Source organism: Arachis hypogaea, chromosome 9 (assembly GCF_003086295.3).
Source record: "Arachis hypogaea cultivar Tifrunner chromosome 9, arahy.Tifrunner.gnm2.J5K5, whole genome shotgun sequence".
Lineage (NCBI taxonomy): Eukaryota > Viridiplantae > Streptophyta > Magnoliopsida > Fabales > Fabaceae > Arachis > Arachis hypogaea.
This window is the reverse complement of record NC_092044.1, coordinates 104,320,678-104,339,437: the sequence shown is the minus strand read 5'-3', so window position 1 is coordinate 104,339,437 and position 18,760 is coordinate 104,320,678. Positions and strand designations below refer to the sequence as shown.

Below are 18,760 nucleotides of genomic sequence, written 5' to 3'. Positions count from 1 at the left end.
CCGGTTGTTTGACTGGCCTTCAGTGAGGGTGTAAGCAACTGTGGTTGTGCCCAAGTTGTTTGCCATTGGATCTTTGCTCCAAGCGGTTAAGCTTGATTCTTAAGACCTTAGCTCTGATACCAATTGAAGGTTGTGGTAGGCTTAGAGAAGGGGGGTTGAATCTATGCCTTCCTTTTAAGTTGCTGTTATGACCCTCTTTTAAACAAAATTACAATTCTGATTCTGTTTGAATTTAGCAGCAGAAATTTATGAGACAATTTATTTGTCTCATGAATATCAGAAAATAGAACATGGCAGAGAAGAAAAAGCTAACACCAGCATGTATCCTAGTTCGGTTGCCTTGTGCTATGCAACCTACGTCCAGTCTCCTCCTCAACTATGGAAGAATTTCACTATAGTTAACAGTTATTACATACACCAATTTCACAGGATTGACACAATCCTTTCACACTCAAGTTCTAACCTAACTTGACATTGGCTTTGCTAATACCTAACTATTCACTCTTAGTGCTAACCCAACTAAGAAAGGGATACCTCACAGGTACAAGATACAAGACATAAACATACCTAAAGAAATCTGAAAATAACTCTAGGCTTTTCTCTCAAGTATTTCACTCAGCCTTTTTCCACTCATGGCTTTTACTTGAGTTTTCTCACAATGCCTTTTCTCACTAGAAATTACAGAATGATAAACATTGAAAAGTACATTATAATCAGTAAAACATGAAGGAGATTGACTTCATCAGCAGCCTCTTTGCTATGTGCAAAACCAGATTCACAAACCTCAGATGCAGTTCTTCAGTATTGGCCGAATGCTTCTTTGAAAGTAAGCATTATCCAAGTAGAGGAACTTCTTTACAGAACACTGTTCTCACACTCTGGTTTTCTCTCCTTACTTCTGAATGAACAGCAAGCTTCTTTTTATCTCCTTGCATGTTGCTTGGTTCTTCTTCCAAGGTCAACACTTTGAGCCTTGAGCTTCACCAACTTACCACGTCACTTTTCCAGTTAATCCCCAAATTAGAAATTTGAGTCTGACTTTTTCTTGCTTGACCGAAAGCCTCAGGGAAGCAAAGAAAATTATTTTCAATGGTGAACCCAAATCTGAACCCTTGAGATACTTCTTGGTCCCCAAGAAACAATCTTGACCATTGATGTACAGTAGTGGTGAACAGAGATTACTTTCTTTATTTATCCCAAATTGATTTCCAAGCTGTCTCTTTTTTGCTTGATCGAAGACATTTGACATCATACACAGATGTTTCCAATGGTAAAACCCTATCTCAGCCATTAAAAACCAACTTGGTCCCCAAGATACACTTGTGACCGTGGATACACAGCAGATTAGAGCAAAAATCAACTTTCTCTTGTAACCCATTTTTGGAATGGCAGAGTGTTGGGAAGAAGAGAAGAAAATGAGATGCATGTAGAAGGAAATGAAAATCACCTTTAACTTCTGACCTCTTCTTGATATAGATTGATGATGGGTGATTAGACTTCTATCATTTGCTTAATCTTCTCTTTCTTGCTTCTTTAGTGAATAGCTTAGGAAGAAGCTCTCTCTTTCTTTTTCTGAGTTCTGACCAAGAGGGAATAGGTTAACGTTGCTTTTGGGTGAGAGCAAGATGGAAGAGTTTGAATGAGAGAGGCAATGAACTGGGCTTGGATCAGATCTTTTTCATTCAGCCCGTTGCCTTGTATTCTTTGTTTCTTTTAGGCTTCGTTTGCATTTTAGCCCACCAGCCTTATTTATATGTTTCTCTCATTCACTTGGGCTGCTGCTGCATTATATTTATTTTTGGCCTGCAACATATCATCATAAATAATCAGCAACATATAATTATAAATAATTAATATTTAATTATTTATTTTGCCCAATAAAATAATGTTTGTCATCACTAATTAATTTAGTTAATTTTCTTAACTCAACAGATGGCCTGCAAGGTTGGGTGATTATACGACGTCCATAGGAATCACAAAACAAAGTGTAATACAATCCTCTGATTCAGTTTATTACATAGGAGAACTAATCGTTTAGAGATAACTGACTAAAACATTTTCACGTACCTCATGCAATTGTAACTGATCCAACAAAAGACGCCAATAAAAGACTCACTGGTCAAACTAGGGACCATACCTATCAACTTGTAGACATATGCAACAATAACAATATCTCAATTTATGAAAGAAATTATTGAATTACATACATAAAAAGGACAATAACCTTATAAGAAAATAGTTACCTCACGGCCAGAGCAAACGTCAGAATTTGTCTCTCTGGTAGAAACTACTAAAAAAATCTATGGTAAATCCATGAGACGAGTAGCAGAGTGCCTCTAGCGATGTTGGTGGTATATCGATGTGCTGCAAAGCATAACGAGTGGTACATCTATGCAAACATAGCAAATCTCCAAGACAGACAGCGACACCTCTCAAAGTCCTTTAATAAGGGCAAACACCTGCTATGGATCTGATTGTTTGATTTGTCTGTCATTAGGTAATTAACCCCTGATTAGCAGTAGGATGTAACACCTTGTGTACTGTTGGAGAGTGACTAAATCTGTAGTGGTTGGCATATGTTGTACTCGATCCATAAGTCACGTCAGCTTGATGGAAAATGACTTCTTCTTCTGCGTCCTTACTGCTGAGCATGAGGATGCCTGGCATCAAGGAGCTCCTGTACCTACTCCCAAGTCGGGTGTTGGTACCATGTTTGAAAATCATACAAGCATCCACCTATTAGCTCTCCGTGAGTGCATAACCCAAGGTTGTACGCAATATCCTGCAGGATAATTGTGCACTCACCCCAAGACTAGTGAAAAGTGCGGGTCTCTGGACACCAACGCTCTACAAATGCAGTAATTAGAGAGTTGTCAAACATAAAGTCTTTGAGTTGTACTGTGTCGCCAAACCCAACCACCCTCAAGTAAAGGAGAATGACGTTCGGTGATGTAAGAATATGGCTCACTCGCCTAGAAAGCAATAGACAAGGTGTTTGTTAAAAAAGTAAAACATTTCAATAACAAATCTATTTTAATTATTAAAAAATTTATTTTGAAATAAAAAGATACAAATAATAAAAAATAATTATTTCACATTTCATACATTAGTTGAATTGAGAATAATTAACTTTACAAATAAAAAATTTGGTATATTCAAAATTAAAATTACAAAAAATTTAATTCGAATTAAAGAAATAAAAAAATGAAATAAACACTAAGTATATTAAATTAACTAAATAAGTTAAATTACATAAATCTATTAAATAAATTGAATTAAATTAACTATAAGTTCAATTTAAATTAATTAATTAACACTAACTAAATACAATCCACTACTTAATAAACACTAAATATAAAAAGTATCTTAACTATAATTATATATTTATTTAATTGAAACAGAAAAATAACAATACTAATCTAAAAGTCAATTGCCCTAATGATATGCCATATTACATTCAAATAGTTGATATCATTATCTCATATATCTGCCGCATTATAATGTCTGAATATCTCAATAATATTAACAGAAATGTCACGCTATAAATGAGGAGGAGAAAAGAAGTAAGAGAAAAGAAGTAAAAAATGATTTACAAGAAATAATAATCACGCTATAAATGACTTACTTTTATAAGCGTCTTACTTATTACGTTTATAGTAAAAAAAAGTTATTTATATCTCATTTAGATTTATATTTGTAAATAAAATATTTAATTTATTTATTTTAAAAAAATCCTCCTTTCTTTTCCGTACCTAATCATTGATCAATTTTTAATTAATGAATAATTGATCCAATATCTTCAAGATAAGATCCTCCGCCCCCACAGCTCCGACATCACGTGTTTCAATTCCTGTAGCCGTCGGTCTAAAGAAGAATATATAATAAGCAGCATAGCAATAATGCAATGCAAGTATTAGAGTTAGAAAAAGAAGTTAAATAAAACCTTAATTATCGATTAAGCAGCATGGCGACGGTGATGTCTTCTGTGCTGTTGAAGTTGGTTTTCCCGCCGCCGGCGTCTGCAGTGGTTTCAGCCGTTACGGTGGGGAGCTTCTTGGTATTAGCGTACTCCGGAGTATCGGAGATGATAGGGAAGCACTTGAACTACTCCAAGTTCTGGAATGCAGCGACGGAGAAGCAGAAGAATAAGAACATAAAGGTTTCGAGCAGAGTAGGAATGGTTTTGTTGTACGGACCTGCGTTTCTTGCGGGTGCTGCTTCGTTTTGGTTATACCCTAATGAGGGTCTTAGATCCACGCTCCTCAACTCTGCTGTTACTCTCCACTACTTCAAGAGACTCTTTGAGGTATCTAAGTTTCTAAAATGAAAAAATTAGTAAAATTAAAAGTTTATTATTTTTAAATTAAGATAATAAAATATATATTTTATAAAAATTATAAAATTAATCATTATTAATTTAATATTTTATTATTTTATTAAATTTTTATTTTAAAAGATCTAAATTCTATATTCATTGATTAGAATAGTCTTATTTCTGAAATTTAAATACAAAAAATATTAAAAGATCAATAAAATTTATTTTTTTTATTAATAATTAATTATTAATATTTAAAAGTATAAATTAAAAGTATGTTATTATATTATCAGACTAAAAAAATAGGTTTAATAATTAAAAATAGTAAAAAAAATAAATTTAACTAATTTTTTAGTATTTTTTTAATATGTCAAAATATAAAAATATTATATTTATATAAAAAATTAATTATTAAATTAATTAATATATATTTATATATAATTATATGTGTTATTTAATTATTTTTAATATATATATTATAATTATTTAATGATTAATTTTTAGTGTATACATAATATAATTATTAAAATAATCATTTTTATACATTGGTCGTGGGATAATAATAATAATAATAATAATAATAATAATAATAATAATAATAATAATCTCATGGTTAAAATGCAACCCCCTAATATAATTGAATTTTTGTTTCGTTTATTTTATATAATATCTTTCGTTTTTTTACAAAATGATGATTTTTTTTATATTTTAGAGAGGCGTAGAAATGTGATTTGGGGCTGGAGTTTTAATATATATATATATATATATATATATATATATATATATATATATATATATATATATATATATATATATATATATCCTCTCCGTTTTGTTTATTGCACGAGTACTCATATATATCCATTTTTTTAAAGAAAGAAATATTCTCTAACTATACTCTCCGATGGATAAATTTTCGTGAATATCCATCCTAAGAGAATTGCTATCCCTAGATTGGATAATGTTTGAAGTGTTAAAATCCACAAAAAATAAAAAAAAACTTATAATAATATATTCACATGTTTTTTAATTTGTTGCTAATTAACAAATAATGGTAACGAGTCTGTGTTCTTGATACAAACTTTTATATATATATATATATATATATATATATATATATATATATATATATATATATGGTGAATGCTATCCAACCCCTTCTAAAATAACATGTAAGTTACCCTTCATTATGTGTCACATTGTAATTGGTCATTATCTTAACCATAGTTAGGTTATTTTATAATTTATTATTCTTAAAATATCAAAGCTCCACTCCCGTTAATTGAAGCACATTCCACTCCTCCATTTTTTGTTCATCACTTCATCACCTAGATTCGATCCTTTCAAGCACTGTTGCGTTCGTGAGAAGAAGCACCAACGTCATCACCATCTACTGCCTTCCCACACAACCTCTATTTTTTTAGTGCATCATCCCTTAGTCACGTCGTTGAATTCCGTCCCCCATAACTTGTCCTTCCCAGTATAGCCAACGCTTCTTTTTGCCATGTATCACTGCTTATCCATATATTAATGGTTAATTTTAGTTATTAAATTTTTTTATTAAAAAAATATATCTTTATTTAATTACGTGATGGAATATATATTTATATGTAAATATAATATAATAAAATAAATCTATTCAAAGTATTTAAAAGTATAATTAAAATTATGAACATACAAATATAATAATAAAATTTGTACTCCAAACAAATAAACATATTTTTTTATCATACATATATTATTTAAAAAATAAATATATTATTAAAATTAATAACAGAAATTTAAAATAATAAAATTTAACTTTCTTACCGTATTTTTTATAGTATTCTTCTCTAATATAATACAAAAAATAATTTTTCATAAAAATAATTTGTTTAATTTTTAATTAATAACAGAAATTTAAAATAATAAAATTTAACTTTCTTACCGTATTTTTTATAGTATTTTTATTTTTTTAATTTTTAATTTATTAGTACTTTATTATTTAATTAAAAATTAAACAAATTATTTTTATGAAAAATTATTTTTTGTATTATATTAGAGAAAAGACCAATATAGCAGTTTAAAAAATAAATTATATAAATATTTAAGAGATAAATATGAAATATATACCTAAAATAAATAAAACAGACAAAATGGGAGTACTATTGAAAAATGGAGAATTATTTTTGTCTTGTTTTATTTATTTTAGGCATGTATTTCATATTTATCTCTTAAATATCTATCTATATAATTTACTTTTGTATTTAAAAATTTAATATTATCTATTTTTTATTTAAAAATTATTTTTACATTATTTTTTAGACTGTTATATTGGTTTCTTCTTTAAGATAATACAAAAAATAATTTATCATGAAGAAAATTTATTTAATCATTAATTAAATAATAAAGTACGAATAAATTAAAAATTAAAAAAATAAAAATACTATAAAAAATACTTGTAAAAAAGTTAGATTTTATCATTTTAAAGTTGTGTTATTAATTTTAACAATTTATTATTTTTTTAAATAATTTATGTACAATAAAAAATATATTTTTTCTGATTTTAATTATACTTTTAAATACTCTAAATAGAGTTATTATATTATATTTTACATATGAATATATGTTCTATCGTGTAATTAAATAAAGATTTATTTTAATAAAAAAATTTAATAACCAAACTAAACATTACTTAAATATGTATTTCATATTTATCTCTTAAATATTTATACAATTTATTTTTTAAACTGTTACATTGGTCTCTTCTCTAATATAATATAAAAAATAATTTTTCATAAAAATAATTTGTTTAATTATTAATTAAATAATAAAGTACTAATAAATTAAAAATTAAAAAATAAAAATACTATAAAAAATACGGTAAAAAAGTTGAATTTTATCATTTTAAATTTCTGTTATTAATTTTAATAATATATTTATTTTTAAATAATATATGTATGATAAAAAAATATGTTTATTTTTTCGGAGTACAAATTTTATTATTATATTTATATGTTCATGATTTTAATTATACTTTTAAATACTTTGAATAGATTTATTTTATTATATTATATTTTACATATAAATATATGTTCCATCACGTAATTAAATAAAGATATGTTTTTTTAATAAAAAAATTTAATAACCAAATTAACCATTAATTATGTGGGTAAGCAGTGATTCACGCGAAAAAGAGGCACTGACTATACTATACTGGGAAGAGAGGTTGTGTAGGAGGGCATGGCGATGAAGTTAGCGCTTCTCGTCACGAACGCGATGGTGAGTGATAAACAAAGAATGGAGGAGTGGAATGTGCTTCAATGAACGGGAGTGGAGCTTTGATATTTTAAGAATAATAAATTATAAAATCACCCAACTATGGTTAAGATAAGAACCAATTACAATGTGACACATAATGAAGGGTAATTTACATATTATTTTAGAGGGGGTTGGGTAGCATACTCTCCGATGGATAAATTTTCGTGAATATCCATCCCAAGAGAATTGCTATTCCTAGATTGGATAATGTTTGAAGTGTTAGAATCCACAAAAAATATAAAAAAAAACTTATAATAATATATTCACATGTTTTTTAATTTGTTGCTAATTAACAAATAATGGTAATCAGTCTGTATTCTTGATACAAACTTTCATATATATATATATATATATATATTTTCTCTAATCAACAAATTACAATAAATCTTTTCTTAATATAACAGTTTGATTTGTTATTTTAATCTATTCCTATCAAAAATATATATGACAGATTGCTATATACATAAATAACCAAATTTTTTAATTGACATTTCTATATATAACTTATGTTGACCATTGTTATCTCCCTCAAGTTGGCGCGTGTAAATATTGAATGCCCAACTTGACTAAGAGTTTTCCAAATTGTTTCGTCCCGAAAGTCTTGGTGAAAATATCAGCTAGTTGGAGATGAGTAGGAATGTAAGAAGGTAATAGTCGATTGTGTATGATTTCATCCCAAACAAAATGACAGTCGACTTCGATGTGCTTGGTACGTTCGTGGAAGACTAGATTTTTAGCAATGTGAAGCGCCGCTTGACTGTCGCAGTGCAAGCGAATGGGAGCAGGATGCGACATGTGCAACGAGGACAGTATATCCTTTATCCATATTAATTCTCTAGTTGCCTTGGCCATTGAATGGTACTCAACTTCAGCAAAAGAGGCGGAGACCGTTTGTTGTTTCTGTGTTTTCCACGAGATAGGGGTGGTACCGAATTGAATGAACCACTCTGTAAGAGATCGGCGTGTTAGGGGACAGCCAGCCCAATCAGAATCACACCAACCATAGAATTGCAAATCATTTTCTTTAAGTAGAAGTATTCCCTGCCCCGGATGTCCCTTCAGATACCGAACAACCCGTAAAGCGGCGTGCCAATGTTCAGTACGTGGGTTCTGCATAAACTGGGAAAAAACATGAGCACTATAGGCGAGGTCAGGTCTGGTAAAGGACAAATATATGAGTCTTCCAACTAGGCGGCGATACATGCTAGGATCAGAGAGAACAGGGCCAGCAGCGGATGCCAACCGGTGATTTTCCTCACACAGAGTAGCTGCGGGCTTAGCAGCCAACAAACCTGCTTCAGTGATGATGTCCAAGGTATATTTTCGTTGGCACCGAAAAATTTCCTTGGAAGATCGGGCAACTTCAACCCCCAAAAAATATTTCAGGCGCCCTAAGTCTTTCATGTGAAAGCACTTGTGCAAGTACTGTTTGAATTTGTTAATTGCATCACCATTATTTCCTGCAATCACAAGGTCATTAACATACACCAAAATAACCAGGTGGACATCATTTTTACAGAGACTAAACAAGGAATGGTCTTTTTGTGATTGCTGGAAACCAAATCGAGTAAGGGTAGAGGATAACTTTGCAAACTAACAATGGAGAGCTTGTCGCAAGCCATAGATGGATTTTTGAAGTTTACACACTAAGCTTGGCTGAGACACTTGAAACCCGGGTAGGAGCTTCATGTACACATCTTCATCAAGGTCGCCATACAGAAAGGCGTTATGGACATCCATTTGGTGAAGTTCCCAATCCCGGCCTGCTGCAACAGCAAGAGTTGTTCAAATGGTCACCATCTTTGCCACCGGAGAGAACGTTTCATTGTAATCTAGTCCTTCCATTTGTTGATTTCCTAAGATGACCAACCGTGCTTTGAATCGCTCAACTAACCCATCAGAATTGTACTTAATTCGATAAACCCACTTACAACCATAAGCTTTCTTTCCTGGAGGAAGAGGTGTGAGCTTTCACGTGTTGTTAACTTCCAGTGCTTGAATTTCTTTGGACATGGCATCTCGCCATCGCGAATCTGTGATAGCTTGGGAGAAGGACCGAGGTTCTTGCTCGGCTTGTAATGAAGTAAGAAAAGTGCGGTGTTGGTCAAAGAAATTGTTACAATTCACAAAGTTTTGTATAGGATAGGACACACCTGAGAAAGTTAATGAAGTCAGATTCTGGACGGAGGGGCTCTTTTGGACAATGGCAGTGGTGACAAAGTTGCGCAGCTTGATGGAGGGCATTTTTACACGATGTCCACGGCCAAGGGGGGCTTCGGTTGCGACTGGTGGCAAATCAAAGATCGGCACCGTTTCCTCGACGTTGATTTTGGAAGGGATGACGACGTCCTCGTTTGGGTTGTCTCGGAGCTCATGTCTCCCTGTCTTGGATGTCATGAGCAATGGGTGAATGTTCTAGAGTCTCATTTTGATTCGGAGAAATAGGCTTAGTTGTGGGAGAAGTGGAAATTGACCTAAATGGAGTGTTCTCTTCAAAAACATGCTCCAGCATTGGGGGTCCAATTTGGTCAACTCGTGAGTTTGCTCTTTGGGCTTCATGAAAGGGAAACACACCTTCAATGAAATGGACATCACGAAAGACAAGAAAAACTTTCGTTTCCAAATCAAACAACTTCCATCCTTTTTGCCCAAATGGATACCCGACAAACACACATTTCCTACTTCGACTGTCAAATTTGTCATTTTTCCTACTTTGGTTATGAGCATAACACAAAGAACCAAAAACTCATAGGTGTTCATAACTGGGAACTCTTCCATGAATAATTTCATATGGGAATTTTTCTTTCAACACTAAGGACGGTGTGAGATTGATTAGGTGCCCGGCAGTTAAAACGCATTCTCCCCAAAACTCAATAAGGAGATTACCTTGGAATCGCAAGGACCGGGCAACATTTAGAATATACCTGTGCTTGCGCTCTACTCTTCCATTTTGTTGTGGAGTTCCGACACACGAAGTTTGATGAACCACTCCATGTTGCATAAAGTACTGCTTTAAACACATGAACTCTGTTCCATTATCGGATCGCACTATTTTGACGCATTTATTGTACCGTTTTTCAACCAAAACAAAGAAATTTTTCAACATAACAGACACTTCCGTCTTTTCTTTTAACAAATATATCCAAACAGTCCGTGAGCAATCATCCACAATGGTTAAGAAATATGAGGCTCCACATGATAACGGAGTTTTATAACGCCCCCCACAAGTCACAATGAATCAAATAAAAAATACTCGAAGCATGACTATCACTTAATGAAAACTTATCTCTTGTTTATTTGGATTTTTCACAAATTTCACAAATTTTATTCACCTCTTAGCTAGTACATTTGTCACTCATATTGGGGATCATTTGCACAATTTTAAATGATGGATGTCCCAATCTCTTATGCCATAGAGTCAATTTATTTTCAACTTTGACATGACTTGCTTGAACCTTGCGCACACCACGATACTAATAGAGCCTATCCTTCCGTTCACTCGCTTCAATCATCTTCCTCAAAGTGCGGTCCTGCATAATACACAGCTTGTCAGTGAATTGTACAACACAGTTTTCTTCATCAGTCAATTGTGGAACAGAAAGCAAGTTGCATTTTAATTTTGGTACATAAAAAACATTTTTCAACTGAAGTCCTCCGTCAAGAAACACAGTTCCTTGTTTGCAAGCAAGCACCTGCTCACCGTCAGGCAGGCCCACTGGGCATCTTGAAATGGTCCTTTTTTCACACAAATTTTTCAAGGTACCTGTCATGTGGTTAGAAGCACCACTATCGATGATCCACAAATCCCAAATTTTTTACCAGTCATTTTCTCAGATTCAGCTGATTTTTGTTTGCTGATCATATCAACCAATACCTTCCATTGCTCACTAGTTAAACTTGTCATGTCAAGATTCTTTTCTTCTAGGTTATTCACACGAATTCCACTTCCTCCAGTACATGCCACATTAGCGCGTGTTTGAGCCCCTCGGTTGCGCATCACTTGTCTTCCTGATCCTCTGCCAGTGCCTCTTCCTTCGTGCCTTGGCCGGTCACCCCACCATTCTGAGTAACCCATATTTGAAAACACTCTTTCATATCATGCCTATTTTTACCGCACTTGGAACATGTCACGACCTTTTCTCCATGTTCACCTCCCCTTCTAGCCTTGTTGCCGACGCCTTGTTGCCGACATGCGCCGCAAGTCCCACAACTAGTCCCCTTTCATCCGCCGACTTGGTGATTGTCTTCACCCTTTCCTCTTGAATTAACATCGCGTACACACAATTAAGCGAAGGTATGGAATCGGTTGCAAGGATACTCGACCTCACAGTGGCATAGCTGACATCATCAAGGCCCATGAGGAGTTGGTGAACCTTTTCTTCTTTCCTCCGCTTCTCAAGTTGAGAGCCAATTGAACACTTGCACCCACCACAGGTGCATTTGGAAATCTGGTCACAGTTTGCAAGTTCATCCCAAAGTATTTTCAACTTCCCATAGTACGCAGTCATGGACGCACCTTCTTATTTACACCTTGTCAAATATGCTTTCAACTGCTGTATTCGAGGTCCATTCACAACAGAGAAGCATTCTTTAATGTCCTCCCACAGCGTCTTCGCATTCTCTGCATACGCCACGGTGGTCCACAAGTTTGGCTCGATCGTATTCGAAATCCACGAAACAATCATGGATTGGACCGTCTACCAATCTTCAAGTTCAGGTGCATCCTTTCCTGGTTCTGTATGAGTCCCATCAATGAATCTCCACTTTCTCCGAACTCGAAGAGAGATCTTCACAGCCCTCACCCATTCGTTATAATTTTTCCCATACAATTACACCTGCGTGATTATGTTTTCTGGATTATCACTTCCGTTGAGGTCATACGGCGAGTGAGTCTTCTTCTCATCTCCTCCTGAAGAGTGTGGTTTGTCTCCGATGGTCTTCTCTAGCTCTATCGCCATAATTTCTCAGGTCATCCTCTATTTTATGTATTTCTTAAATTAGGCTCTGATACCATAATAAATAATGGTAATCGGCCTGTATTCTTGATACAAACTTTCAATATATATATATATATATATATATATATATATACCCTAATCAACAAATCACAGCAAATCTTTTTCTAATATAACAACTTGATTTGTTATTCTAATTTATTCCTACCAAAAATATATATGACAGATTACTATATATATAAATAACCAAACCTTCTAATTAACATTTCTATATATAACTTATGTTGACCGTTGTTACTAATGATTCTCATCACTATTTTTTAACGAGATTTATTTGTAATCATATTAAAAAATTAAATTACAATAACAATATAAATTAGGCCAATTTACAATATATTATATTTAAAATATTATTGTCTCCTATCCATATTATTTTATTTATTTATTACAGTCTAATTAAAAAATTATTTAATTAAAGTTAAAATCTATTTATAAATCTTTTAAAATATTATTATTTTTCTTTTGTTAACAACACAATAACTGCAGAAAACTACAAAATAATTTATTCATACTAAAAAGTATTAATGTATGGATATTTAAAACTTAATTTTTTACAAATAATATCATCTAATTTTGTATAAAATACAAATATAATACTCGTTAATAATAAAATTTCAAACACAAAATTAATATAAAAATGACAAATGATTTCAGTATATCACTAAAATTCAATATTTTAGTGGATCGATTTTTTCACGTGCAATTGAAGTGAAGCTATCTTTATGAAAAAAAAAAATTCGTATCCATTTAAATATTTTTTTAATATGACTGTAAATAAATAAACCTCATTAAAAAATGATTATGAGAATCATTAGCAACGAATTTAAAAACACGTGGATCCATTATTAGTTTATTACAAACTTTTTCAGCTTTTGTGAGTCCCAATTCTTCAAGCCTTAATGCCTTATTATGCCCTTATCCCGTCTTGTTTTGTACGTTTCTGAATTCTTCCTCCTCTATTCGACATCTGTCCTTCCATATGTGTAGACAATTTGAAATCTACACCATAGCATTGCCCTAGAAAAAACATGTACATAAAAAGCCTCAATCAGGCATGAGGCATGAGCATGAAGAATAATTAGAGCCTATTATTACCATCTCTAGCTAGGATCATGGTAATGTCTGCGCTACTGAAGTTCCTCTTCCCACCGCCGCCGTCTCTGGTGGTTTCAGCCTTGTCGGTGGTGAGCCTGGTGTCGCTGACGAACACGGGGTTCTCGGAGATGAGAGGGAAGCATCTGAACTATTCCAAATTCTGGAATGCCACCACCGGCGACTCTTCTAAACAGATCAAGCTGTCAAGCAGAGCCGGGATGCTGATGCTCTACACTCCCGCTTTTCTTGCCGGCGTCGTTTCGTTCTTCATCTTCCCTAACGAGGGGATCAGATCTACCCTCCTCCAATTTGCTGTAACCCTCCATTTCCTCAAGAGAGACTTAGAGGTAGTAATAATAATAACTAATAACTAATAACTAATAATAATTCGTAAAATACATTCAATTTTTCGTTTTTAGGGTTTAGATGTCTAGAGAAAATCATGATTTTTCTATTTCGGAGACAAAAATATTTGTCTTGGTCAACGAAAGGGGTGAGAATGTGCGTGTCAAGTTTGGACAGAAAGAATTAAAATCTAAAGTTTCAAAGACTTATGAGTGCATTGAAATTCTCCAATTTATTATATGTTTTATCTATTAATAGAGTTTCTACTAATTTGATCACCTATCTATGGAGGTCTTAGAGAGAGTTCTAGCCTTCTAGGGATGATTAGTATTAGGAAATAGGTCAAAGTATACTTGTATGCAATTAAGGTTTTTCTTCTCTTTTACTCTTCCAGTTTTTTTAATCCCTCTTTTGTTTTTGAAATTAGTCTCTTGTTTACTTAAAAGTCAATTTAGAAATTAGGTTGGTAGGTTTTGTGGAGATTTCTTAGCAAGGATGAAAAGGGCATCGGTGATGAAAGTAGATTTTGACCCAACGGGAATTCTCCCCTCCCCCCTTCCCCCTTCCCCCTTCCCCCTTCTTTTTTCTCTTCTTCCTTTTGGTACATGACCCATAATTTTTAGTCCTAATGTCACGACTTTGAGAAGAGCTTTAATTTGTAGGGGTTAACTTTTTTTTGTTTCTTTGTGTATGGGTCTAATATGACGAGGTCTCATCAAAGGGGTAAGGCTAAGGCTCTCGTGCTAAGGTTAATTCCATCCCGGGGTCGAGTCTAAGACTTTTGGTAAATGGACTAAGGAATCACAAATTGGTAACTATTACTATTGACTTGGAAATTGTGTGATTAATTTTCTTAGAATAAAAGAAATAACAGTTTGCTGTTTGGTTGGATATGAGTGATTATTGTTTAATATATATGTGTAATGCATTCTGTTTATGTTCTAATCTTCTGTTTCTCATAAATTTTAAGAAATGCTGTTTGATTGTGCTGTGTAGGTGTTGTTTGTCCACAAATATAGTGGCTACATGTATCTTGATTCTGCAATCCCCATCACTCTGAGTTATTTTGTATCAGCTGCAACTATGACCTATAGTCAGCACCTAACGGTAACAGAGGGGCTTCCACAGCCACAAATTGATCTCATGTACCCTGGGGTTGCGGTGTTCCTCATTGGTATCATTGGAAACTTCTACCACCATTACCTCCTTTCGAAACTGCGAGGGGAGGGCGAAAAGGAGTACAAGATTCCAAAGGGTGGCTTGTTTGGGCTTGTGATATGCCCACATTACCTCTTTGAGATTACTGTGTTCTATGGGATTTCAATGATTTCTCAGACTGTGTATTCATTGTGTTTTGCCATAGGCACCACTTTCTATTTGGTGGGCAGGAGCTATGCAACGAGGAAATGGTATCTCTCTAAGTTTGAAGATTTCCCTAAAAATGTTAAGGCTGTTATCCCATTTATCTTCTAAATGTTGCTAGGAACAGTTAATTCATAAATGAATTGCAGGTGTTATGTTGGGTACATTTAAGTTACACTCTCTTCTTGGCTTCCTTTTGGTATTCAGCAAATGGCCTGTTCAAGGGTGTTTTGTTAATTAGACATTCAAGGGAATTGACATGTTTTGTATTAGGTCTTAGTCATATATTTTGTATGTATGTGAGGATGGCTCATCCTCTTTTGTACATTATTTCCCTTAGTAAAAATGCTTCTTTTTCTATTTGAAAAAATATATATTGCACCTACAACTAACCACCTTAAGTGTTAGGTGAATTTTCCAGACGATTAAGTTTACAACTTTGATTACAGCTACTGAAGAAAGTAAAGGGCATTCAAAATACCGAAAGCTACTAATGCAAGTAACCAAATTTTATTGGATGCTATTTCCATGCTTTAGTTGTACTGCAGGCTTTGATTTTTCATGTTTATACAATGAAACATGAAGACACTACAGCACTGACTGATAACTGGTAAATTTGAATATTCTTTCAAATAAAAGGTTCCTTAGGTAATTTGTGGAACCTTTTCAGAAATAAACCGTGTTTTTCTGTTTAAATTCTTCTGAAAAGAAATAATTTGACTTCCCAAAGAATTTGTGGCTATTCTGTGCACTTCAATGTTGTTCGGTGAGAGGCTAACACGGTTGCTGATTGGTTGGTGAAGAAGGGTGTGCGCTCTCGTGGTGCTGAGTTTGAGTGGACAGAACCTCCTCTGTTGTTGCAGCCTCAGATGTGTCGTGGCCATTTCGGCTGTGTTGTTTCCCCTTTTCTTTTTTCTTTGGTTTTCCTTTTCTTTCTCTTTTTTTTTTCCCAACAAAAGAAAATTGGGTCACACTGCAAGACAGATGCTGTGTACAGAGATTCTTCCTGGTGCTTTTGTTTGTGGACACGTGCCTCCCCTCTCTCTTGTAGCAATCAGAGCTTGTGACTATGACTTGTTGAAAGGTTGGCTTGACTGGAAGCTGAACAGATACACTGGAACGGGGTTTACATGTTGGGATGCCCAGTTACTTTGTTTAGCCTATTAGGCTTATTTTTGCTTTGTTAGGCAAGTGTGACCTATTGTATATTAACTCCGCTCGATAATAAGAAATTTTAACAATGTGAATAATGGGTTTTGATTGGTTAAAAGGTTGCATTGGAAAAGTCAAAGTGTGTAGTGTTCTTTTTGTTGAATTGTATGCGATTTGAAGAGATTTACTTCTAGTTTAGGATAGTGGATTTCATGAGGTTATTTGTGAAACAAACTGTTTAGAAGTTCTTTTCTTGGTAAACCAAAGAATGCTTGGTAAGAATATTCCAAAACGGAATTTGGCAAACCATATACAAGAGGTTATGAATTGGAATTTGAGAGTTCTATTCTTTTAATTCAGAGAAATGCAAATAGTATTGCAGATTGTATGGCTAGAGCAACTGCTTTTGGCGCAGACATTCACTCAGATTGGAGTCAACTATGGAGAGAGTTTCAACATCTAATAGATTTAGATATGAACCTAGCCAATTTATTTGGTTTTATCTCTATTTTTTTCTTTCTTTTCTGTGTAGTCACCAAAAAAGAACAATGGGCTTTGAATTTGGCTCAATACAAGAAAAAAAAGAAACACAAACAGTTATTTCGAAAAAGTAATCATCCCAACTCAAATTTACCAAAGGAATTCACCCAAACACCCTATACCCCCCTCTCCAAACCGTCTGCCACCCCACCCTCATCAATCATCCCACATCTTCGGCTGTTAGAAGCTTTCTTATCGACCATCATCGGCCACCTCCTATAGCCCCCTCCTCCATCACTGTCGCAGGATCGTCATCAAATAACCATCCACGTATTTATTAAAATAATCATCCAACTAAATAATGAAATGACCACCCAACATTTGTTAATTGTATATATTAAAACTGAATCAAATAAAATAACTATCCAATTAAGAATTAAAATAACCATCTACATACCTAGTGAATTGAACATCCAGCACATTTGCGGGGTGGAGAGAGTCGATGTCGACGCATGGAGACAACGGAGGAGATCCGACGACGGAGTAGCCACACAACGACAACTTCAACTAGGCAAGGTTGCGAATCTGCTCCGTGGGCTTCTAACCCAAACGCGCAGCTGCCAGAGATGGAAGAGGAGGAGGAGTCGAATCGGTGGGAGGAAGGACGGTGCATGAATAGCGCGACAGGAGGCGGCGGCCTATGGTGGGGCCTGCACGGCCGGCGCATTGGTAGGCTGCGCGAGGGACGCAATGTGTGCGAAGGGGGTGCCTGCTCGGACGTTCGTGGAGAGCTGGGCAGCGTCGGCTGGTGTTCTTGGCGGCGTCGGACCAGAGAGATGGGAAGAGAATGGGCAAGAGGAAGGCTTTGCAGAACGAAAATCACACGCACAGAAGGGAGGTTACCGTAAACGTAATTGCACCATTTCCAAATCCTTATTTTTTTTAAATTCAAAATTCGAAATTATTAGAAATTAATTAAATTAATTATCATCTTATTTTAATTTCCTTTTTAATTCTATTGTTCACATGGTTCACTAATGCTGTGTTTGTTTGATGGGACACAGATACTAATACATAGATACGGTGGTATACGTCCATCATTTGTTTGTTGAGACACGAATTTTTGAATGACACGGTGACACACAAACATACATAAAATACATGTATTTGGTGTCTTTCAAAAAAGATGAGACACTGAGACACATTAAATAAGAAACAAATATTTACTCTTTTATCCTTAGTAATTTACTCTTATTCTTATCTCATTGGTAATAATATAGGAATAAAATTGATATTTAATTTATTTTAGTGTGTTTTAATTAATATTACCAAACACAATAAAACATTTGTGTATCTTTATGTACATGTCACTTTATATATTTGTGTTTATATCTATGTATTTAAAAGATAATAAATAAATACAGCCTAAATTTATTGTCTCTTTCTGCTTTTCTACTGTATATTTGTATCCTTATGTTTTTATTAGGATTTTAGTCTTGGCCTAATCGAAAAAAAAAAAAGAAAACACATTTTGAGTGATCATATGTAAAAATTTGAATACCTTATTTATTTTTTGTTTTTGAGAGTTTTGTTTAAGACTTTTTTTGTGTGTTTATAACAACTTCATAGTAATATAAATCTCTAATGGAGGTTTACCAAAAACAATATTTTTAAGAGAGACTACAAGTTTTTTTAA

At 33.7% G+C, this 18,760-nt stretch overlaps 1 protein-coding gene and 1 long non-coding RNA gene across 3 annotated transcripts; one reads left to right on the top strand and one right to left on the bottom strand.

The window, feature by feature from the left end:
• Positions 1-325: 325 nt before the first annotated feature.
• Positions 326-3,869, bottom strand: LOC140175355 (uncharacterized). Its single transcript, XR_011866001.1, has 3 exons — positions 3,753-3,869; positions 2,244-2,972; positions 326-1,803 (listed from the first exon to the last, which is right to left on the bottom strand). It is a non-coding gene; the product is annotated as an uncharacterized lncRNA (long non-coding RNA).
• On the top strand, positions 3,459-15,802 carry LOC112711430 (uncharacterized). 2 transcript variants are annotated; one of them, XM_025764081.3, is made up of 2 exons: positions 3,459-4,306; positions 15,067-15,802. In XM_025764081.3, the coding sequence occupies exons 1-2, from the start codon at positions 3,965-3,967 to the stop codon at positions 15,541-15,543; spliced, it is 819 nt and encodes a 272-aa protein (XP_025619866.1). In that variant the 5' UTR covers positions 3,459-3,964; the 3' UTR covers positions 15,544-15,802. The 2 variants fall into 2 exon arrangements, with proteins under 2 accessions (XP_025619866.1, XP_025619867.1); XM_025764082.3 differs by lacking the exon at positions 3,459-4,306 and adding an exon at positions 13,432-14,072.
• The last annotated feature ends 2,958 nt before the right edge of the window (positions 15,803-18,760 follow it).

Excerpts from the sequence above, each read along its gene's own strand:
- LOC112711430 (XM_025764081.3), top strand. The coding sequence starts at position 3,965 with ATGGCGACGGTGATGTCTTCTGTGCTGTTGAAGTTGGTTTTCCCGCCG. Across the intron at positions 4,307-15,066 it reads ACTTCAAGAGACTCTTTGAG|GTGTTGTTTGTCCACAAATA; the intron begins GTATCTAAGTTT and ends TGTGCTGTGTAG.